At 40.0% G+C, this 16,504-nt stretch overlaps 1 protein-coding gene across 2 annotated transcripts in view; it reads left to right on the plus strand.

Moving 5' to 3' along the window:
- The window catches only part of LOC148848952 (Polynucleotidyl transferase, ribonuclease H fold protein with HRDC domain-containing protein), a 54,893-nt gene that overhangs the window by 15,535 nt on the left and 22,854 nt on the right, over window positions 1-16,504 (plus strand). For both annotated transcript variants that reach the window (XM_088949913.1, XM_088949914.1), the window contains exon 5: window positions 11,750-11,829. In XM_088949913.1, the coding sequence (XP_088806039.1) occupies window positions 11,750-11,829 (80 nt within the window). The remainder of the gene's footprint in view (window positions 1-11,749; window positions 11,830-16,504) is intronic.

The raw sequence follows: 16,504 nt of genomic DNA on the forward strand, positions 1-16,504 counted from the left end.
ATCTTAACTAACTTTTTGTTGTTGCCAACTCCAGTTTGTCCTTCAAACCATGAGTATGCACCCATGTAGACTACTTCACGATCTTAAAATTTCTTGTATCTTTTAAATAAAGATGGATGATGCATTGTCACTGCTTGCAGGCTGTAGCCATGACCAAAGAAGCTCACTACTATCCATAAGAGAAACTGTATTTGTCTCTGCTTAAACAGATGGACCAATTGGAGCTTAGAATCCTGCTATCCATTTCAGGGGGCACCACAAGATGAAATAGACCAATAAATCTCATACTTTATTATTTTTTTCATTTTCAAATGTGAAAGGTGGTACAACAGAGCTACAATGGATTTCTAACCAGAAAAAAATAAAAGAAGAAAGGAGAAGAGAAAATAGAGAAGAGAGAAGAAGGATTAGACTTCATAATCCACTCTAAGCAGTCGGCCCATCTTCTGTATTAGTACTAAATATGTGCTGAGTTACATATGTGCCCCTGTTTATGATAAATAATGGACAGGAGTGTCCAAAACATAAAATAAAAGGACATCTCTTTCCTGCCACCCAATACACCCAGAAAGACTATTCTTCTAACACTCCCCCTCAAGCTGGAGTATATATATCATATTAAACCCAGCTTGTTAGTGATGAAATCAATGTGAGGACGATTCAGAGCCTTGGTCCATAAATTAGCTAACTGGTCCCTTGTCTCCATGAATGGTGTGTCAATGTCACCACTTTGAATCCTTTCTCTAACGAAGACAGGGTGATTATCATGAGAGAACAAGTATTCTTTTGCATTGTCATTGTGGTAAACTGCCACTTCATTAGAGAACAAGTATTCTTTCCTGGAAGAGCAAAAAGCAAAATGTTGTAGCTAAATCAAGTGTAGAAGCTGAGTATAGAGCCATGAGTCAAGCAACAGGAGAATTAGTGTGGCTTAAGAGTCTTCTTCAAGAAATTGGAATTACAATGAAGACTCTTATGCACTTACACTGTGATAATCAGGCTGCCATCCATATTGCATCAAATCTAGGATTTTTTTTTTATTGCAAGGACAGGGGACCAGTCTTTCTCATTAGTCATTTCTCATTGTAAAATTCTATAAATGGTGAAGACAGATTTGAATACATAAAATAATTGAGTTTTTATTTCCATAAAGAAAGATTTGAATACATAAAATAATTTGGACCTCTTCTTTAACAAATATAACCAGGTAACCCTTGAAAAGTCATCAACAAAAGTAACAAAGTACTTGAACTCCAAATAAAACACTACAGGATATAGACCCCAAACATCTAAATGAAATAATTGAAACGATTTAGACACACGACTCGTAACTGAAGGAGGAAAAACAGCCCGGTGATGTTTGTTAAGTTGACATGCATCACACTCAAAACTGGTGTCAGTCGGAAGTGAAGGTACCATGACATGAGGACTCTACAATGAAGGATGGGCCAATCGACAATGAATCTCTAAGGAGACACCAAAAGAAAGACTGTAAGGCAGTAGGTCCTAAGTCACCTTGCAAATAGTAAAGACAGCCAAAATCAACTCCTCCACCAATTTGCCTCTTCGTTAGTAAGTTTTAAAACACATAATAAAAGGTAACAAAACAATTTAGTGATTTTGTAAGCTTACTCACAGACATAAGGTTAAACGGAAAGTGAGGAACACAAAGAACAGATGATAAAGACAATTGGGATGTTGGGTTCACATGTCCTATCCTAGATACTAGAGATTTATATCCATTAGCAAGAGTAACATGTTGGATGCAAGATGCCAAAGGATTTAATTGAGAAAAGGCAAATGAAGTACCTAACATGTGATTTGTAGCTCCTAAGTCAATGACCCATGGAGGTGGTGATGAGGTAGAGAGAAGACAAGTGGAGCTAATACTTAATGCCTGGGCAAGAGTAGTAGTGGAGGAAGATGAGGCTGCAACCTACCGATTGTATTCTTCCTTAGAAATAGTCATTGTCTCCCCATCTAGGTGACAATTTGTAGCAACTATCTGTGGTTGGGTTTGTAGTACATCATCTGGATAGGTGACTTGGTTGGCATAACTTCTAGTTTTTTCAATAGACCAGTGTTTTAAAAGCGCAAGGCCTAAAAGAGGCGCAAGGCAAGGCACAAGCCTCTTTGAAGCAAGGCACAAAAATAAAAAAAAATTCAGAAAAATAAAAAAATGCCAAAAAATTCAAAAAAGATGAAAAAAATCAAAAAGAAAAATATTAAACATAATATTAATAAAAAGTATAAACTTAAATTTTAAAATGAATGTTTTCAAAAATCTATTATCTAAAATTAAAATACATAAACATAACATGTAAAGCATATTCAAATGAGAATTAAATAATAAAATCGAACATATAAAACATTTTCAAGCACGTAAACCCCATAGTCTCTTTTTCTCAACTGCATTACTTCAAGTAGTTAATGTGATGTAAAACATATTACATTCCTAATTCTTTTAGCCGCCTTTGTTTGAGAACCAAGAATTTAAGACCCTACGTGGACTTGTTTGGGCTTGCCTTGAGGGGCGTGGCACGGGGGTTTGGGGACACTCAGAGGAAAGCTAATTGGTTTTCAAGGAACATGACTGTTAATTCTTAGCGGGTAGGTAGAACAGCTAATACCATAGTGGATGGGTTAGCAAAGCAAGGGGTATCAAGGGAACATTTATTTTGGGCAGCTCTGTAAACTTTCATTTCCTAGTTTGATGTAATACATTGTTGTTTAGGAGAGCTACCAGCTCGTGCCTCTCCTTGGGCAGTTTGTCCTGTAATATCATATTGTTTTCTTGAATAAAATATCACTCATTTATAAAAACAAGAAGTATTTGAAAGAATAGGGGTATGAGGTGGACTGTCTACCCTTCTTGAGTTTCATCTGGGGGACTCAAAACGATCTGGGACAGTGAGGTACTAACAAGGGTTGAGAAATTGGTGGGTAAATTCATTGTTTCAATCAAATTCAGACAAAATAGTGATGGTTTTGATTGGGTGATGACTTGTGTATGGCCCCAACAACTATAGGGAAATGAATGAATTCTGGGAGGTGCTGGAGGACATTAGAGGTTTGTGGGATTGGCCTTGGTGTTTGTGGGGGGGATTTCAACGTTATCAGGTTCACTGCAGTGTTTTAAAAGTTGTTGAAGGCGTACGCCTAGAGGCGCGCCTCCAAGTGAGGTGCTCCCAAAACACCTTGAGGCGTATGCTAGAGGCGCTGACACCTCCGAGGCTTACGCCTCCGGTGCAAGAAGGTGTACGCCTCTTGCGCTTTTTTCATGAGGCATGCTAGAGGCGTACACCTCATGCACCTCATGCACATCTTATATAAAATGACAGAAAAAAAAAGAAAAAAGAAAAAAAAGGTAAAGGAAAGGAAAAGAAAGGGAAGGGAAAGAAAACGAAAGAGAAGAAAAAAAAGAGAAAAGGAAAGAAAAGGAATGAGATCCCCCCTTTCAACTAATATTATGCATCTTTATTCTTCTTAGTATAAAAGGTTTTTTATTAAAAATAAAGAAAAAATGAGATCCCCCCTTTAGAACGCAAGAGGTGTAAGCCTCCTGAACACAAGGAGGCGTATATTAAGAAGAATAAAGATGAGATCCCCCCTTGGGCAGGGGATATTCCTCTTAAAGGCCTCTTTCCATCCTTTTTCCCTGTTTCTTTGTACAAAAATGAGGTGATTTCAAAATTCCTTTCGTCGGCCATGACTTGGGATTTTGGTTTCCTTAGAGGGTTAAGGGATGAGGAAATCCAATGTTTGTCTAATTTTCTTTGTCCCTTGAGAAGATTTGGTTGGATCCCTCATCCAAAAGGTTTTTTTTTTTTGCTGTGGTTCCTTTTATAAGTCACTTTGCAACTCGCCCTCTCAATAAGTTTTCCCTTTCAAAGAAGTTTGGTGTAGGCCAGTTCCCCCTAAATTTATGGCTTTATGTTGGGAAGTGTGCCGTGGGAAAGTTGACACTATGGATAACCTACAAAAGAGAAGACCTTTTTTTTTTTTATCTCACCTAACTGGTGTACTCTTTGCAAATCACATGGTGAGGACTGTTACCATTTATTTTTATCTTGAAGTGTCACTGCAAAGTTTTGGGTTTGGCTTTTCTCCTTGTTTGGGTACAGGTGGGAGATGCCAGCAGAAGTAAGCATGTTGTTTAACCCATTTATTCTCTCTTGGCCTCATAAAAGAGGAAGAAGAAGAGCTTCTTCTTGGAAGTCTATCCATGTTATCCATGCTATCCTGTCCCCTTACATGGTCAATTTGGGAAAGGTCTTCTTCCTTTTTCGGGTGGAGGTGGATCCCCCCGCCAAATGTTCAAGGGCTAGTTAACCCTACCTTTGTTAGCTGTCAAAAGAAGAGGGGTAAGAGAGAAATCAAAGCCTGTTTTAAGGCAAAAAAAGAAGTTTGGATGCTCTAATTGAAGTCATTACAGTTAGGATGATCCATTGGGTGAAAACCTTAAATCTTTTTTATGGCATTTCCACGGTATATTTGAGGAGGAATTGGAGAGAAGTGGCTGAATCTGAGTCATTGGAAGAGGTAGTAGTACCTACTTAGTCTCCCCCTACTAATGGTTTCATCAAGCTGAATTGTGGCTCTTTTCTCTATTCCCATTGGTGTTGGGGACTCCTTAAGAGCGGAAATCCTTGCTGTGTTAGAAGCATAGTTGTCAAGGCGGCACCTAGGCGATTAGGCGCTTTTCAAAGAATGCCTTGCCCAAATGCCAACTATGTTAGGCACATGCTTAAGGGGCTGAAGAAAATATATACTATATAAATATTTATTAAATAAAAAATAAAAAATATATAATATTTGGTTGTTTTAGTTTTTATAATAGAACCTATTGCATGCTATCATGCTTTTGTTTTGAGGAAAGTAAAATCAAAATTAACCTTCGAGGGTTTCACTTTGACAATAGAATTGAACTGAGGAAGAGAAGAGAACAACTGCCCTCCATCGTTCCCACACAGTTCTCTAAAGTCAAGGTGAGTTAATAAGTTTTCTTCTTCTTCTTAGTTTTGTTCTCTGTTTCCTGGTTTAAAAACAGTAGTTACGCCCCATTTTCTTCTCTTCCTTTTTTTTTATCTTTTCTCCAAGTTTTCGAATCATTTTATTTGACTAAAACAGGGGCTCCGCCCCCTTCTTTTGTTCTTCAATTTCCTGCATGTTTTCAGCTTTTTTTTTCCTCATTATTGGTGTCTGAAACAGGGGCATAACAGGGGCTCCGCCCCTTCTTTTATTCTTTATATTCTTTTTATATTTTAGTTTTTTTTTTCACCAGATTTTCTGGGTCTAGAGCATGGGCGCTGCCCCCTTCTTTTTTTCTTAATTTCTTGGATTTTTTCAGCTTTTTTTGTTCTCATCATTGGTTTCTTAAACAGGGGCTGCGCCCCTTCTTTTCTTCTTTATATTTCTTCTTTTATTTTAATATTTTTCACCAACTTTTCTGGTCTAGAACAGGAACTCCGCCCCCTACTTTTCTTTTTCATTATCTTCTTTTATTTTAGTATTTGTTCCCTATGTATTGTTGATCTAAAATAGGGGCTCCGCCCCTTCAGTTCTTTCAAGTTCTAACTTCTAACTTGTAAGTGACAACTCTAATATATTGTTGTGCCTACTTGAATTTACACAGCAAGAAATACAAGTACAAAAGTAAGTGCAGAATACATAAAACCGAAAAAACTAGTTCAAAAGGTGTAGAAAGCCTTATTTTTAAATTCCATCGCCTAGGCGAGGGCTAGGCGCCTGGGCACCCCATGGTTGCCTAGCCTCGCCTTGGCGCCTTGAAAACTATAGCCAAGAGAGCTAGAGAGCATAACCTTACTAAGATATTAATTAGAGGGGATTCTAAACTGGTTATTGGTGGCTGGCTTCAAAAAGAGGAGGGGATGGTGGGCTTTCATGAATGAGAAAATGATTTAGATACTTGACAGTAGGAATGGATGTCGAGCTGAATTGGGTTATGAGAGATGCCAACTCCATGGCTGATGCTTAGATAAACAAGAGGTGGGAAGAAACTCTATTTTTTTGGCTATATTGTAATTCATTTTATGGCTTCTATCTGGGGAGTTTAGAGAGTTAATCTCCTCTTTTTTGTATCTTCCTTTGGCTTAATAATTAATGAACTTAAGATTTTGATAAAAAATCAAATATCATATATTAATTGTATTGTTTTTCCTTTTTTCCTTGGAAAATTTGCATTTTAAGATACCATTTGTAAGAATTAAGGCTTTAAGTATTTGGATTTTTGTTTATTTTAAAGGTTAGTAGACCATTACTTGTGTACAAATATCAATACAAGGTAATTCAGTAGATGATAAACCATTACAAAAAGTGTAGAGCACAAAAGCATCCACAGAAAAAAGACAATTTTAAAAGGTTGCTTGCTTGGGATGACACTCAAGGAGTCAAGGTACACCAGGTGCATGCCTTTTGAAAAGGGCTGTAGATGGGTTCAGGTGAGGTGCATACCCTGAAATGTGCCTTGTCTGTGTGCCTAGGCACGCCTTTTAAGACACTACTATCGGCTGTGTCATGCACCTTATCACCATCTTCTATCAACTATTCTCGAAGATCATGCATTTATCTCTTGCTAAATTTGATAGAAATTAGCTATGAAGGTCTTAATTTTTCTCTGTTTGTATGAACCCTTAAGTTGATTGTAAAGTCACCTGTGCACATCCATATTGTAAAAAGCATCAAGAAGTACACAATTTTACCTCCCAAAACCATATAGGGGATGAGAACCACAAGCTGGAACAAGAAAGGAAGTGGTCTTGGGGATTCCTCATTTAGTGCCTAATTCTTTGCCCTCATGTTATGGTCTGACACAGGCTTAGCCTTGCCTACGCTTGGTAGGCTTACGTTAAGGGACATCACCGTCATTTTTGCCAGTAAGATTTTTGGGAGAATTGATGTTATCTTTAGGCAGACCACCAGAGCCACCTTTAGCACGTAAGTGGCGCCTCCCATGGACCAACCAGAGCCACCCGAGTGCCCCGGCCATGCGACTTGAGGTCATGATCCAGTGCTACTGACCTTGGTGGAGCCATCTCATCGGGCAACTCCTAGCCCTACAGCACACAAAGGCTTTTCCTGGCCTACCTTGGTCTGGACGCCGCACGGGTTTCTTCCACTGTAGGACTACCTCCGTGACAGTTGGTATCAGAGCGAGCTAGCCAATTGTTGTCGTAGTTGGTGTCAAGCAGATTAGCCCAGAGCCAATTGAAGTGGTCATCTCGACAAGCAGCACATGGTGGGGTGTGGTCCCTAGGCACTTCTACTCGGGTTCAAGCAACATTCATATCAGGCCTGGTAAGAGGCCATTCATTTGTGTCCCCCCATTCCAGTGACCCCAAAACAACGCCCTTGTGGGGGTAGACACATTGGTTGCTGTGCTCATGTGTGGGCAGATGCGCGAGCCTTTTCTGGAAGGCATATTGTGGCAGTTTGAGTGGGGGAGTGCCATGCTTCCTCACGGACTTAAGTTGCTGTTCATTTTGGTGAGGTGTTGGGCGGTGCGCCTACATTTTAGTTTCATGACAGATGAGCCATTGTTCCGTAGCTTTGTTTGAGGCACTACTAAGGCGGGGACAACAGTCCGAAATTGGTTGGTGTTGACGGTTGGTCAAGGAATATCACTGAAGTGGCAGTTTTGCACAGAACGGGTCCTTGGTTGAAGCCATAATATTGGAATGATAGGAATGTGGGTACACTAGCCTTTGAAGCATGGCGGCCCTACACCGGCAATGCATCGGAGGACATGCTCAGTTCAACAAGGCAGAAAACTTGCAGCAGCGACAACTCATCACAAGGCGATTGCATGTTCGGCAACATCATGGGTAAAAGTTGCCACCACTCGCACACATTGCGGTAAGATCTCCTTGAGGCAGCAACACATTGGGGCCCCCTCGGAGCGAAGATGTAGCTCGAACCGGCGAGGTGAAGTGTAGTTTCGAGGGCCAATAGAGCATAATCCATGACTAGGTTTGAGTAACCCGCACACGACGAGGTGAAGATCGCAGGCCAACATGGTGAAAGGGTACAACCAGCACACATCGCCAACAGCAGGAGTAGACCTATCACATCGTGTTCGGTAGCACCACCGAAAAGCTACCAAGAAGACGGTCGAGCCTTGAGGTATGATACATGGGGCAGACCTCCGCGAAGCACCACATCCAATTTCCTCGAGGGCCCTTCTTTCACAAAGTTCAACGGCATAGCCATTGCGCGGTTTGAGTAACCTCAACACAGGGGGTGAAGTCTAGGCAGGCCGGCATGGTAAAATGGTTCCGTCCCCATAAATGGACACCAACATAGGCCAGACCCGGGTTGGCCAGGCAAGCCCTGGAATTGGCAGAGAAGTGGATGGTGCGGGACACATACGCCCATTCACGAGAAGACTATTGTCGAGGACGACAATGGGTTGAGTGGGGGAGCCTGTTACGGTCTGACACAGGCTTAGCCTTGCCTATGCTTGGCAGGCTTACGTTAAGGGACATCACTGTCATTTTTGCCTGTAAGGTTTTTGGGAGAATTGATGTTATCTTCAAGCATACCACCAAAAGCTTATCTTCAGGCAGACCACCAAAAGCTTACCTCCTTGGGTGCCTAACCTTGGCACTCCTAGACCAACTTACCTTGCGGGGTGGCCATGGTTAATGGCTAGCATGGCTATCAGGGTTCCTCATGGGCACACACATGCTCATGGGGACAGTGCATGGACCGACATTGCGCTACCGACACTCAAGGGAGGCTTGGCATGCGGGCCTGGCTCAAGCATGACCCTTCACCACGCCAGCTCCTTGCCCAAGCTGATTGAGCTATCCCGTTGCCCCTAGCGCACAGGTGTGTTCCGGCCCAAGCGGTTGCCTCTCAACATGGCACAAAGGTGCCCATTATCATCGGCATATAGGAGTCCCTTCACATCGGTGCCAATCACGTCTTCGGCGCACAGTCACTTCACACCATGGTCGTCCCCCTTTAGCACGTAAGTGGCGCCTCCCATGGACTGGCCAGAGCCAATCGAGTGCCCCGGCCATGCGACTTGAGGTCATGATCCAGTGCTACTGACCTTGGTGGAGCCATCTCATCGGGCAACTTCTAGCCCTGCAACACACAAATGCTTGTCCTGGCCTACCTTGGTCTGGACGCCGCACGGGTTTCTTTCGCTGTAGGACTACCCCCGTGGTTGCACAAGAAAACAAGCAAGAGTTTGGGATTGATTATGAGGAGACATTTGCACTCGTTGCAAAGGTGAGTACAATTCAATTGGTTTTAGCCATCTTAGTAGTTAATAGATGGGATCCATCAAATGTGTTATCAGTGCAATGATGAAGGAGAAAAGAAGAGAGGAAGAAAGAGGAGAGAGAGAGCAGAAGAGAGAAGAAATATTTGAGAGTCAAAAGCGTGCTGGCGGCACCATCTATTTGTTATCTATACTAGGGTGACAACAACTGAAAAAATAAAAAAGTAAAGGTACAATAGTACCTCTGTGGTACTATACTTAGGAAAAATAACAACTTTCAACAAAATGGATGTCAAGAATGCTTTCCTTCATGGTCACTTGAAGGAATCAATGTTTATGAAGCCTCCTCCTAGGTAATGTGATGATTCAACTATAGTTTGTTGCCTTAAGAGATTTCTTTATGGATTTAAACAGACATCTTGGGCTTAGTTTGAGAGGGGTTTTGTTCTGTCATTATAGAGGTTGGGTTTATATAGAGTCCTTTTGACTATTCTCTCTTCGTCCTGCAATGGTCTCGAGGAATCACTCTTCTTTTGTAGGTTGATGATACACTCATTACCGGTGATGACCATGATGGTTTTTCTTAACTCAAGAATTTATGAGTCAATCATTCAAGATAAAATACCATGGATTGATAAAAAAGAGATAAAATACCATGGCCCTCTGACCTATTTTCTAGGGTTGGAAGACTTGTTCCTGTTAAGGATGCTTTGTAAATCAACAAAAGTATGCAACGGATTTGGTTCAGTGAGCTTGCCTTAATGATGAGAAATGTGTGGATACTCTTATTGAGGCGAACCTCAAATTATCTAAAGACAATGGTGAACTATTGACTACTTGTTGGTAGCCTTATCCATCTAACAATGACAAGGTTTGATATCTCTCATATAGTTCAAGTTCTCGGTCAATTTGTTTCTTCTCCCAGACAACCATATATGACCGTCGTCATCCGGATCATTAGGTTCATTAGGGGTACTGTCTCATGTGGGCTATTTTTCTTATCATCATCTCTGAATCTGTTAGCCTATGATGATGTGAACTGAGCTGGCTGCCCTGACACTAGAAAATCTATAACAGGTTGGTTCATATTCTTAAGTGATTCCCATGTCTCCTAGAAGTGCAAGAAACAACAGACTTTCTCCAAGTCCTCCACTGAGGCAAAGTATTGAGCTATGTTGTCTATCTGTAGTGAAATTGTGTGTCTTCAGGCCCTTCTTAGTGATCTTCACCATTTAGATTCATACTCCTATTCCCAACCATGCAGATAATGTCAGTGCCATCAAGGTCACCTCTAATCATGTTTTCAAGAGTGCATTAAACAATAGAGGTCGATTGCCATTTCATTAGAGATTAGGATCTTGTTGGAATCATCACTCTTCCCCATGTTTTGTTTGGTCTTCAACTCGTTGACATCTTCACAAAGGCTATACACGTCCTTGCGACAAGTTATTGGCTGACAAATTGATGCTGCTACCTTGACATCAGTTTGAGGGGGGGGGTATAGAAATACTATCAGGTGATTTGGTTGTGAGTACCATTTTCTCTTGTATCTTATGTAGGTTATAGTTTATCTTTTTATTGTATTCATAGCCTTTTTCTTATATTTTGTTAGAAGAGAGTACAATTGTTCTTTCTCTTTTGTGTACTATTTTGATATATAATACAATTCTTTTGGGTGTGTGCAAGGTAAGCCACACCCTTTCAACTTCTCTTGTCTATTTTGTAGCATCTCTGACAAGGATATGGGTTTAGAGTCTTTGACATGATGATGACACTAGTCTGTAGCAGCATTATATTCAGGACCTATAGTATGGAAACTGAATAAGAGCATCAGTAATTGCTGTAGCAGCTGTACTCTAAGAATAGGGAGAAACCTCGAGCACAACTGTTTGCAAGTAGATGGGGACTCAAAGGACATTGTAGAGTGGCTCAAAAACAATAGGGGGGGGCTTAGAAATATAGGCACATTCTGAGAGAAATCAGACATCTCTATCTAGAATTTTGGAGGCTTGCTTTCATAAGTATTCAAAATATCATGCAATAGTATGGAATATGATTTTGCTGAACAATGAGTCAAAAAACAGAATTATATTTAGGAATCATTTCTGGGGAGAAGGATAAAATTGCAACTTAAAAACAAAGACAGAGATTCAAGGGATATGTAGCTGGACTAACACATGAAATTGTGTTTGAATGGTTGAATTATACCATCATTTCTTCTGCAATTAATAAAGGGGTTCAGTTATCAATAAAAAATGATATATGCATCCAGGGGCTGAACAATTGCATTGAGCATATTCTTATTTTATTTTGATATGTTATTAACAGCACTATATTGTTTTATATTATAAATTCTTTCCGATTCTCTGTTCATGGTAATTGTCCATTTTTGCATCTCCAATAAAATAAGTTTCACATTATTACTGGTCAATAAAAGAAGTGATATATCCATCATTTCTCCTGTTTTTTTTTATATATTTTATTTTATTGGATATACAGGCTTCAAGGATATTGCAATTGGAAAGGAACAGTCTGGAGTATCTTCTGCACCATTTTTGTGGAGTTACTGCAAACAAAGAGTAACTTCTCTATCTATTCTGTGTGGCCTGTGGGCATAAAAAAATATCTATTCTGTGTAATTTTATTTATGAGAATGGTTTTGGAGTCGTCACTTTTGATTTCATGACTGTGATATTATTTACAACCAATGTTGCTAGACATTGATCAGATCAGATGGTTGGACCAGTGATTTAAAAGGTGCGCCTAGGCGCACAGGCGAGGCACATTTCAGGGTATGCGCCTCGCCTAGGTCCTAGGCACAGCCCTTTCAAAAGGTGCACGCCTGGTGCGCCTCAGCCCAGGCGTGCGCCTTCTGAAAATTTGACGCCTCACCTAATAAAATGTCTTCTTAAAAAACATTATGTTTGAAAATTTGATGCTTCGCCTAATAAAATGCCTCTGCGAAACCCTAATTTAGTAATGTTGCTCATTCATTCATCCTAATAAATTGTCTTCTTAAAAAGCAATTAAAACTATAAAATCATTATTTTTTGTGTGAAAACTAAGAATTTAAGACCTAACGTGGACTTGTTTGGGCTTGCCTCGAGGGGCGTGGCACAAGACGGCTCGTAGAATCAGGAATGTTATATGTTTTACATTACATTAGCTACTTGAAGTAATGCAATTGAGTGAAAAAAGAGACTAGAGGTTTTACATGCTTGAAAATGTTTTATACGTTTGGTTTTATTTTTAAATTCTCATTTGAATGTGTTTTACCTCTTATGTTTATGTATTTTAATTTTAGATAATAGGTTTTTTAAATAAATTATTTTAAAATTTAACTTTATATTTTTTATTAATATTATGTTTAATATTTTTGTTTTTTTTTTGAATTTTCTGACCTTTTTTTATTTTGTGCCTTGCTTCAAAAAGGCGCGTGCCTCGTCTTGCACCTTGCGTCTCAGGTGCAAATTGACCCCTGCGCCTTTTTTGCGTCTTGCGCTTTTAAAACTGGGCTGGATGTTTGGAATGCGACGTAGTAATATTTCCAGTTTTTTAGAATCCTGGTTTTCATTTTTACAGAAGTCTGTAATTGGACTGGATGATTTTATGAGAACTGGTTGAATTTCCAAAACACTGGTGGTTTCTGTGGAACCATTTGAGTTTAATGATTCTTATATTTATAAAATAAAATAAGTATTATTTTATTATTTTATGTTATATGTTTAGAAATTTTAAATCAATCTAAAATGAAAAGAGAAAGACTTTAAACTGTCCTGTCTATTGAAGCATAGAGTAGGTATGTGAATTACTGGAACCCCTTTTACTGCCTATCATGAGCAACAATGATAATGAATTGCTGGCCAGGTTACTCATTTTTTAATCAGTGATGGTGAAAATTTTATTTATTAGGAAAAGTTAATGTATATAGGAGTAGAGGGATTGTCAGCCTTGACCTAACTTCCTTGTGAGATTCAGTATCAAACAAGTCCCTGTGTTGTATAAATTTCCAAATACATTGAATTCCTTGTTACCCCCTGTTTCACCCACTCATCTGCAAGACTGTTAGCATACCTAGATGTTCATTGTGTGGCTGCTCTCAATTCCTTTATTATCTCTTTAGTTTCTCTGATCTCCTATCTGTGCTTGCATTGTTCCCTCATCAATACTTACAAAGCAACCTGCTAAGAGATTAGAGTCCTGTTTGTTTATTATATTGCTGTACTTCATATCTTTAGACCTTTTCAGACCTGTCAAAACAGCCTTTAGCTCTGTACTATTGAATCCCCAACACTAATAGGTTCCGAATATATAATCATGATGTCTGCCATGTGATTTCTAATCACTCCAGTGCCCAATACCTAGGTTGCCCGCCAAAATTCAGCTTGATATATGATGCCTGTGGTGGGCACCATTACACTTGTACTATTGACCTGCTTGGGGCAGAATCATCTACTTCCTTTCAGTTTCTTATATAATGTTGTCAGTTGTAAAAGAAGCAGCAGCTCCATAGTCCTGATGCAATGTGCTACTTTGATGGAGATATTATTATTTATTAATGGTTGTCCTTAAGCCGTTTCCTTTCGTCCCACACGCAAAATAAAATAGCCTCACTTTCCCTTCTCCATAAAATCCTGCCTCTCTTTTTTTGAAGTGGTAAAGAAAGTGGCATTGAACAATTGTTTGAGATCATTTGGAGGCAACCAACTACACTGCAGGGTAGATGTAAAGAATTTTCACCATTAGCTTTATACATTGGACACACACAAGGAGATGAACACTAGGAACCATGAATCTTTGATGATGATGGTTTTGGTATTGAACCAAATGATGCTGTTCCACAATAATGGTGTCCAATGAGGTTGGAAGTGGAGTGGTTGTGTTCAGGGTCAAACAACGAAGAAGGGGCAAGTTGGTTAGAAGATGGGAGTCAGGTTTTTGGTAGAACAGTAGAACTGGAGGTGGGATATAGTGAGAGTAAAACCTAACATCTCCCATAGAGAGAGGCTACGGATTCAGGGGCCTGACCGTGCATCGGTGATGTGAGCATTAGAAAGGATTGGGAATGCACTTTTTCGAAGTAGATGAAGGCAAGGTAAATGCTAGTTAGGACTTGCTTAAGAAATATCTGCTTGGGAAGTTTGAGGAGGAGGGGGGTTTGATGTAGGTAGACAAATGGGTGAGGAAGGGTGTTGTTGGAGTTCGGGTGAAGAAAATGCCACAAGGTTTGTTCCTATTTATTCTTTTGTCAAAATACAATGCAGCCTTTGTTTCCAAGGCCCTTGGCAGATGGGAGGAATTCACCTCGTTGGAAGTTCGAGTTGGTTGTACTTCAAAGGAGGGAGCAAGGGGCCCTGGTGAAATTTGGGTCAAAGCTTTTGGGTTACGACTCCCATAATTGTGCTTCAATGTGATGAAATCCAGAGACTTTTATGGTGTATTCATGGAAATTGATCTCGTTAATGGAAATTAGGGCATGTTATTGGAGTGGAAATTATTGGATGAGCATAACTGTTGAAGAAGATTGATTTGAAAGCGGACGACATTGTTTTCTCGGTACGGGTTTGGCTGGAGGTATTGCTGGTTTTCAGATCTTGCTGATTGATGTCTTCTCCTTGATAAGATGGAATGCAATAGATTGAGGAAGGGGTAGTGCAATGGGCTACTTCTTGGGCCTAATGCCTCTAAAATAATGGTGATTCATGCGGAGGAATTGGGAAGTGAGGCTAGGGAGCCTCATTGGAAGTAGGGAAGGCAACATACTAGAAACCAGTGCTGGGTGCAGCTTGTTTAGTGAATGGACAACCCATATGTCAAACAACTTTTGCATGTGTAGGCAACCTTCTCTATTGTAGGCTATCTTTACCAGGTGCAATTTTGGCTGGGTTAGGAGCATTTCTAAGGGCAGGAATGTAAAATGGATCATGTTCTTATCCTGGGGGTGATTTGGTGGAATCATTACTATTGGGAATGTGTGAATGTTGTTGTGGTAGAAGAAGTGATAGGAAATTTTATTGTATTAGTCAAACTGAGACTGAGAGGTGCAGATGATTTCACTTGGGGTTGGTAAACAGTGGTTCTTCCATCAGCTAGCTAACAATAGGAAGAAGAACTATGTCTTGATGTTGGTTCTTGAATGGTGAAGATATTTTTGATCGAAAATTGATAGCTAAAACTTTGGTTGATCATTTCAAGTCTGTTTATGGTTCCTCACTCACTCCGAGATTTTCTGTTACTTGTTTGGTTGGCTAAGGCTAGACAGTGACTTAGCCACTGCCTTGGAGAGACCGTTTTAGGAGTTTCAAGCGAAAATGATAGTGTTTGATATGAATGCCTCTATAGCCCCAGGACCAAATGGATATACGATTGAAGGTGCTTAGGAGTTGCATGGGAGGGGTATCATCAATAGAGGAGTAAGCACTATATTTATAATTGAAGGTCTTTCCCTGAGATTGAAGAATGTGTTACAACTCCTAAGTTCTAATATCTCAAAACAAGGGGCTTTCATCTCGAGTAGATAAATTACATGCCAAGTCCTGGTAGCCAATGAAAGTGTGGAGGAATTGAGGAGGAAAGGGTGTAAGGTCTGTGTTTGCAGACTTGATTTGGAGAAAGCCTACAATTATGTGGTTGGTCTTTCCGGACCTGGCCTTGAAGAAGTGTGGTTTTGGTGACAGATAGAGGAAGTGGATTAGTAGTTGCACCCAATCTTGTCACTACTCTGTCTTGGTCAATGGGGTAGTAGGATTTCTTCCAAGCTAGGAGAGGTCTAAGGGAGGGGGATCCACTATCACCATTCCTGTTTAGCATTCTAATTGATGTCCTTAGCTGTTTAATCTACAGGGTAGATGAGTTGGTATTTCTGAATGGTTGGCGGACATGTAGGGAAAAAGTGGTGGTCTCACATTTGCTCTTTGCTAAAGATATCACGATCTTTTGTCAGGATAGGGGTGAAGAGGATTTGAGAAACTTTCAGCTATTAGTGAAGTGTTTTGAAAGGATTGCTAGTTTGAAAGTAAACATGGTGAAGATTTGTTTAGAGTGCTTAAACTTAGAAGAGAGTGATTTGAGGAGATACGCAAAAATCTTAGGGTATGCTACTGCTCTGTGGTTAAAATAGATTTACCAAAAGAATAACAGTGTGAAAGAAGAAGTGCATTTTCATTGGAAACCAGGAGAAGGGAAAACAGGTTCACTCAATCAATTGGAAAAATAGAGTGCAGTACAACAAGATTAAGGAGGAGGGGGTTTGGG

This window comes from Nelumbo lutea, chromosome 6, assembly GCF_056320005.1.
Source record: "Nelumbo lutea isolate HS-2025 chromosome 6, American lotus-T2T, whole genome shotgun sequence".
Lineage (NCBI taxonomy): Eukaryota > Viridiplantae > Streptophyta > Magnoliopsida > Proteales > Nelumbonaceae > Nelumbo > Nelumbo lutea.